The 7,833-nt window shown below is 36.0% G+C and overlaps 1 protein-coding gene across 1 annotated transcript; it reads right to left on the reverse strand.

The window, feature by feature from the left end:
• Positions 1-621: 621 nt before the first annotated feature.
• LOC311297636 (transmembrane 4 L6 family member 1) lies at positions 622-4,551 on the reverse strand. Its single transcript, XM_084420022.1, has 6 exons — positions 4,397-4,551; positions 3,957-4,148; positions 3,153-3,221; positions 2,860-3,014; positions 1,609-1,801; positions 622-1,038 (listed from the first exon to the last, which is right to left on the reverse strand). The coding sequence occupies exons 2-6, from the start codon at positions 4,131-4,133 to the stop codon at positions 1,024-1,026; spliced, it is 609 nt and encodes a 202-aa protein (XP_084276148.1). The 5' UTR covers positions 4,134-4,148; positions 4,397-4,551; the 3' UTR covers positions 622-1,023.
• Between the last annotated feature and the right edge of the window lie 3,282 nt (positions 4,552-7,833).

A 7,833-nucleotide genomic window follows, 5' to 3' on the forward strand; every position in this document is an offset into this window, starting at 1 on the left:
AGCAAGAACAAACTATGCAAAAGCGGCAGCCCTTCCGGCGAACTCAGTGTCTAAATTCACTCACTCATTTCACAATTAGTGGCCTATATAGCAAAAATGTACTACAATACATACTATTTTAGAGGCTGCACACTAAAGCGTCAATGGGCCGAGCTTGAAGGTCCATCCACACACTAACTCTACACATAACCATATCTCTAAACCTAATAAAGTCAAACTCCATCCAGAGGGGGAGCTGGACATCATTTGGTTCTGCAGTGAGAACCACTTCACTGTTTTGGGAGATCCACAGACATTATTATTATGGATGTAAAGATGGACATGAACTGTGTGGCCCTCTTGTGGCCACTAAAGCAGCTTTAAATATGCTGAAGTCATGACTCTGACGTGTCCAGTCCAACATTGTTGTGTCAGATGTCTGTGAATGGGGTTTTTTCGGATTTATGACAACACACAGTTTCTCAGTATGAATTATGAACAGAATCTACCACGTTATAAATCAAAAGCATTTTCTGTGAAATGTGTTTTTTTTCTTCAAAAGTGTGCTGCTTGCATTTTTATTCAAATACATTTAATAAATAAATGAATTCTTTTACACACAGAATCGCTCATACAATTAGATTTTAATCTTGTAGAAATCAAACAATAAATAGAACATCTATTAACACTCAGCATTTCAGTAATAACTATATAAATTTATCACATACATATTAAATTACTCACATGCCTACAGTGTATACAGATTAAAGTGCGTTCTGAGAATATATCACATTATATTAGTCACATATATGTATTTTAAATAGCTTATTTATATTTGTCCAGCGTTATGCTGAACCAGCTGAGCAACAGGCACATGAATGGTGTAAAAGATTCAGGGATGTGAAAACTGACTTTCCTAATCCACTTCTCATTTCTATTTTTCCTCTGTTTAAAATAAGTTGAGTAGTCATAGCTGACAGTTTAACCCTGAAAAAAAAATGTCATGCTCACATGCAGATGAAAATAATAGAACCTCCAGCTATTTCAAGCAGGAACAACCTAAAAAGAGAAGAAAAAAAAAATGGTTCATGTTTTTTTAAATGTTGCAATGCAAATGTGCTATAAATTGCTATAAAAATGCCATTACCTTATCTTTAGAAAATTAAAATATACTTTAAAATAATTTCTATTGAAAAACATTTGTAATTACACATTTGTAATGATGACGTATAGTATATTAAAAAATACATTAAATATCAAATACAGTTTAAATTCTAATCAAGTACTGATAGTCAACACATTATAATTCGTGTTCTTTAAAGCACTAAAGATTATTAAAACAATGATTTAGAATGTAAAACTTTTAATTATACTTTGTTACAAAGTGCACTTAAAAGTGCCCTTTAGTGTGTCATGAATGTGAACTCTCTTTAATACACTTAAGTGGCCTTTTATTTCATTAATATTACATTACTTTCTTTTTTTTTTACCTTCCATGGTATTTTTACAGTAACATACTGTAAAAATGGAAAGCTGTAAATTAACAGTACATTGCTGGCAACCACAGCTGCCAGTAGATTACCGTTATTTTACAGTGTACAAGGGAAGGCTCTTTGTAAACATTTGTACCTTATTCTTGCAGAAGCCCGGTCCAAACATGAACTCCAGTGCGGCGGTGAGGAGATGCAGAACGCAGAAGATGAGCTCAAGGCCACTCGCTACCATGAGAACAGAGAAAAGAACAATATTCCAGATCACGACACCTCGAGGTTCCGCACAGGCCGATGCCCATCGCTCCTGATCATACAGGTAATGCTTCTCTCTGCATTAACAGACACAGAGGATCACGGTCATCATTTATTTACATTAAATATCATTATGCTAAAGTGCACTGAATTTTCACAACGTAACAATGTTAACTGTTGCGACCCAGGCTAACTGAAAAACATGCACGGCGACATTTCTGCAAAATTAGATTAAGTTGCATCTTGCACGTTTTGCGATCACTTTCAAAGTGTCCTGGAACAACATTCCTGTCCGAAAATGTAGTCGTAACCTTACCCCTACCCCTAAACCTAACTCTACCCAAAACGTATCCCTAAAATCAGAGGGGAATGATAGGTGAATAACACTGATGTAGAAGCACATAACCCTGGTTGTAAACCAAAACTTGACGTAAACTGTAAACTTGTCGCTCAAATCTGATTGGTCGAAGATGTTGATCCAGGAACATGTTGAAATCACGTTCACCCTCGTCTTTTACGGGACTTGCACTCAAAGCGCTCCATCACAGAATTATATCAGGTGAGTTACCGAGCAAGTGTGCTGTGTCAGAAAAGCCATACACATAGAGCTGATTATGTGATGCAAATGTCAAAATGAATAAGTTTACAAATGATGTACTAAGTGTTTTAAGGTCATACTGTGCAAAGAACCACACAAAAAGTCTCAATTATATTCAATATAATCCACATTTTTGTGTGAAAAGAAATAAAAGGTGTTGCTGTTTTACGGCCTCTAGTTTTCATTTCGTTACAGCTAGAAACTGCAGTGATTTGTACTATTTATTGGTACACATTTTCACTTTTCAGTAGCCTACACTAGCACAAATAACGTCAAAGCTAACACAGGAACTAAAAGCCACAGTTTTGATATCAGGTGGGAAAATCAACTTAACACCACTTTTTGTTATTTAACACTTTAACATTTAATGAGCTCTCAAAAGTCTGTCGGCCACGTCAGGTTTGTTTCACATCTGATTTGTTTCTCAGTGAAATAACTATACCGATGTTTACGATTTTGGCTACTGCATAAATAATTGCAAGTCAACGCTTTTTGTAAACACGGTGAAAGAATATAACAATCTCAGGCCTTACTCACCCACTTTTGACTTGTCTTAATGGCCGTTCCCACTTTAGGCCTTCAGTGCCATTGTGTAAACAGAGGGGTCCCAGCGTCAGCCCTATCCCACTGACCACGAAACACAACCCCGCTGCCACAATAGCCAAACACGTGTACCCCAACTTACGCAAAACCTGGACACACAGTAAGAAAACTCAGTATAGTATACAGGATAGTTCCTAAAAAATTCTCAAAGAAATTGCTCAAAGCATCATTATGATGATCATTGTTGAAAGAAAAAACCTAGCTAACGCATAATTCAGTTTTCTTACCTCAGCAGTAAAATAACAGCATCCTTTCTTTTCGTAGTGTGTTGTGAAGCCTCGAGCAGCCACAAGCACCTGACAAAACACACAACACTCATCAGAACAATCTTGTTTGACGTAAAATGCAATTGCGTCATGTGACAGTGAAACCCCACTGATGATTCTGCATGATGATCTCAAACAGTTCAACACAAAAAAAGACAAAATGTCTTTCAAATGAGGATGTTGAAACCAGAACAATAACAAAACCTTGAGGAACAACTGAAGTGGATCAAAACCTTTCATCAAAGTTATACATGAATTTTGACCAATACCCGTTCTTGTCTTAGGACAACTTTGATAAACTTGTTTGATCCACTTCAAATGTTGACTACTGTATATTGTTGTGTATATTAAGTGCATATATTAACTTATTAAGTGCATTATTGATTAGTGCATTTGAATAATAATTATTATTATTATAAAGTATTATAATATACACATTGATTATTATTATAAAACCCGTATAAAAATGGGTAACACTTTATTTTAGTGTCCTTATTACATATGTAACATGTACTTACAATAGTAATTACAGTAAATTATGCATAATTACATGCAACTAACCCTCAACCAAACCCTAACCCTATAAGTACATGCAGTTGCTTAATATTACCCAGTACTTAAATATATAATTACACTGTAACAATGACACCTTAAAATAAAGTGTAACCCAAAAATGTCTTTATCATGTTATTAAACAGTATCAGATCTCCTATACAACCGATAAAGGGCTAGAAACGCTTGACGGCTAGTGTAATGCAAACCCACCAGAAGGCCAGATGCCCATATCCCAGAGCACCACATGGCCTCTCTGGTCACATGACTCTCTGTCAGGTACTGAGACTTCATGTCTGGAAACAGCAGAAGCACATTCGCCACCATGCAGACGACGGCTATAGGTATCAGAGCCATTCCCACACACCTGGAGCAGTGACCGACACACATCTCAGCACAGGGATCCTGCACGAACAACATCAGACGTTACTCTTCACGCAGCGTCGTCATAAATGTTGTCTTTATGAACTATATGCATTAGATAACAAAACATTTTTGCACTGATTATCAACTGGTGATTTTTAGTGGATGTAGAAAGTTTAGCACAGGTGTTTAGCAGAGGTGAAGTTCATCACATGACCTAGCAATATATTTATGTTGTGTATATTTTTATGCACGGGAATAATGCTTTGCAATAATGAAAAAAGGCCTACCTGTTGAACGACTGTAGAATATAGTTTGAGGATGACAGTGGTCAGTGTTTTCTGGAATGCTCAGAAGAGTCCTCAGCCGTGATTGAGCACTCATGAGTTAGGATGAGGAACTTCAACTGCTTAAATACAGATGAGTGTTTCCTACCCACGTTTCTGTGACACACACACTGACACGGCCAGATGAGGATGTTGAAACCATGACTAAAACTGCTGTTTGTGTTTACAAATACAATAAGCTCTCATGTGTTAACATGAACTACATTAACATTACTGTAACATGAACTAACTATAAGCAATATGTTTTTTCAGCATTTATTAAGCTTGGTTCATTTTATTTATTAAAACTGTTCATATGTTCATGTTACAGTTCACAGAGCATTAACTAATGTTAAAAATAACTTTTAATTCTATAGTGTATTTGTAAATGTAGAAATTAACATTAACTGAGATTAATAAATGCTGTAGAAGTAGTTCATTGCTAGTTTATGGTAACTAATACTAATATTAACAAATGAAACCTTATCCAATGACAGGCAAAAACTGATCTGTTTATAGAAAAAAATCAGATATGACAGTGAACACTGCGGAAGTGAAATAAAGCAGACAAAACAACAAATCATTGGTTGCATAACCTGCTTATAGTCTTAAAAGTTAGTCACCTATTTTATTATTTTTTTCTTTAAGACTGGTTCTAACTTCAGTGTTGATATCATTATAAATTATGAATACAAAACATGTCCTAATGGCTATCAGATACAATCTTTCAGATACAAAAGCTAAAAGAGAGAGATTAAAATAGAGGAAGACACGTTACAGTGGATTACAAATTAATAAGTACTGTAATACTATTGTGTAATGTTGAGTAGCCACCCACAAAAACAATTTCACTTGTCCTACCTTTTTTTTTTTATATAAAATAAAATAAAAATAAAAATAAATCCACAATTAAAGTGAAAGACTTGGAAGAGAATGTGGCTAATTTATACATGCTATAATACTTTTTCAATAGTAAGATGTAAACAATATGTGTGTTAACGTTTTTTTTGTGTGTGTGTGTGTGTGTGTGTGTGTTAATCTGTAATAGCACATAATATAATATTAATTAAACAAAAGGCAATTTAATGTAAGTGCACTTCAACAGAGTACACTTAAAGTGTACTGTACTTTTTTCCCACAAGTGATGGCTTCTGAAGCTAAATTAGTTTATACTGTGCTAATTTGATGATCCTTTTGTGTCCTTTTTGAAGTCTCCATTCATTTTAATCGCATAGAATAGAGTGAGTAGTCGTCTAAAATTTCACCTTTAGTTTTCCACCGAAGAAAGAAAGTCGGTTTAGAATGACACGAGGGTGAGTAAAAAGTGTCAAAATTTACATTTTTGGGGCAACTATTCCTTGGACCTTGTGGTGCTCTTCGGTCATGTTTTGTTTTTATAAACATGAAGCTAATTTCATCTAGTGGAAACTTTTGGTACTGCAGCCAAACAAATTCTTTATTGAAAGCTCATTTTTTGTAGCCTGGCAAGCCAGACCTACATCAAGATGTTAGGTCTGGCAACTCACCATTGGCACGGCTCAATCCGAGGGGCGGGATAAACGGTTGTCTCTCAAAATCCCTCTGCACGCAATAGGATAGCGCTACAACCGAAGAAGGCTAGTTGGTATATTCAACTTTTGCCGTATCCGGTGGGCAAAACTACGAACACATCTTCCTTTTTTAAAAATGACTTAAGTGCCGTTCTTTGCTCTTTTCTCAAAGAAAAGCTTAACTCCAAGTCCTCCAGAGTCGCGGCCAAAGCCGATTCGAAAGACTGTTCGCCAGCAGCCGCCGCCATTCTTTGTTTTCAAGTAGCAGGGAACCGTCGCAACTCTGTCATTATGTTAAGCCCGCCCCGCCTACTCTATACACGATGTGATTGGCCTGACCTGAGTTTGTTTTTTCCAGCTCGAAAGTCAACGGAGAGTCGCTAGACCACACTGGCTGCAAAATAAATGTTGCTGCCGCTAGGGTGCGTCTAGATTTCTAGGCTACATTTTTTGAGGCATCAAGCTCAAATTTGGAACACAACTTGTTTCGATTTTTGGCTTTGATTTTCTCGCAGGTTTAGAGCATAATGTGTTTTAGAAAATATATATTTTGTGCATTTTTCATAACAATAAAAGTAAACTTTTTTAAGTTGAAAACGAAAATCACTTCAGCAATAATCTGCCAAGTGTCTACTTTAAAAACAGGCCAAACTTAAGTCTGTGCTCCAAAACATTCAAGATTTACGTTGGAAATGTCATTTTTAGGTCCATGCTCAAAAAGTGATTAACAGGTAAGAAATGGATCATAACTATTACATAAATATAATTGAGTACCATAAAATTCCCTATTCACTGTAATGCACGCCGAATGTTCTTGCTTGGGTTTGAATGCGTAGTTTGTCACATGTGCACAATAATATTCGCACGATTGCATCACAATCTTTTATGTTGCTTTTCCCATAGTATTATGCTTATTTTGTGCTCTTTCTTTGACATGATCTGATATCCGAGACGCTTTGTTCCTCGGTGGTTGTGTGTGCAACAACTGGAAGCAAACTGTATGACCAGCCTATGATGCAGTTCTGTTGAATGTCACAGTCAGCGAGCTCACAAGACATGCTCACATGAATCAGGGGATTTTTGTGCCAGTCAAACCAGCAACTGCAGAATTATTAGAATGTTTAATCGTTTTATTTGAAAACGATACTATAAGGGAACATGTTCCCCTTTCAATAAAATATGCGGTTGTTAAATGGCAAATTCTGCATGATTCGAAGTCGGCATGTGATCAAAACAAACCTAATTTACTTATTCTTATTGTGAATAATTATCATTCAAGTTTGGGGTCATTTTTAAAAGAAGTCTCTTATGTTCACATTTGCTGACTTCACCTTTACCAAGCATTTATCCATTCAAATCACCATATAGAGTTGATTGGCTAATTTTGGATTTTACCTGGGGGAAAGTCTGACAGAATTAAGTGAGGAATATTACTCATGATGTATAAATACGCACGAGAACCAACTGGGAAGTGCTGCAACCAACACTGTGGGATATGCTGAAAGAAGACCATAACAGGCAAGACTAGAGCAAACTTCGACAGTCTGGTTCACTGATCATCTGACAGACTTTTTCCCACATTTCACATGATATTTCCGACAATAGGCTACTTCTCAAAATGCAGTGCTTTAGCAATCCTTATGTAGAGGTTTATGCAAATCCTTATGTAAATAACATGCAGTCATGACTATGCAGATCAGAAGGTTTCCTCTTTAAGACAGATGTGAGTCACATTAGCATTCTTCGAACTTAAGATTACGGGAAAATATGAATAAATACATAATACATTTAATTTCTTTAATAAATTATTTCGATCTGGAAACAAAACAAAAAATCAGCCTAAATTTAAGG

Source organism: Rutilus rutilus (assembly GCF_951802725.1).
Source record: "Rutilus rutilus genome assembly, chromosome: 9".
NCBI lineage: Eukaryota > Metazoa > Chordata > Actinopteri > Cypriniformes > Leuciscidae > Rutilus > Rutilus rutilus.

Excerpts from the sequence above, each read along its gene's own strand:
- LOC311297636 (XM_084420022.1), bottom strand. The coding sequence starts at position 4,133 with ATGTGTGTCGGTCACTGCTCCAGGTGTGTGGGAATGGCTCTGATACCT. Across the intron at positions 3,015-3,152 it reads GCTGTTATTTTACTGCTGAG|GTTTTGCGTAAGTTGGGGTA; the intron begins GTAAGAAAACTG and ends CTGTGTGTCCAG. Across the intron at positions 1,802-2,859 it reads TTAAGACAAGTCAAAAGTGG|AGAGAAGCATTACCTGTATG; the intron begins GTGAGTAAGGCC and ends CTGTTAATGCAG.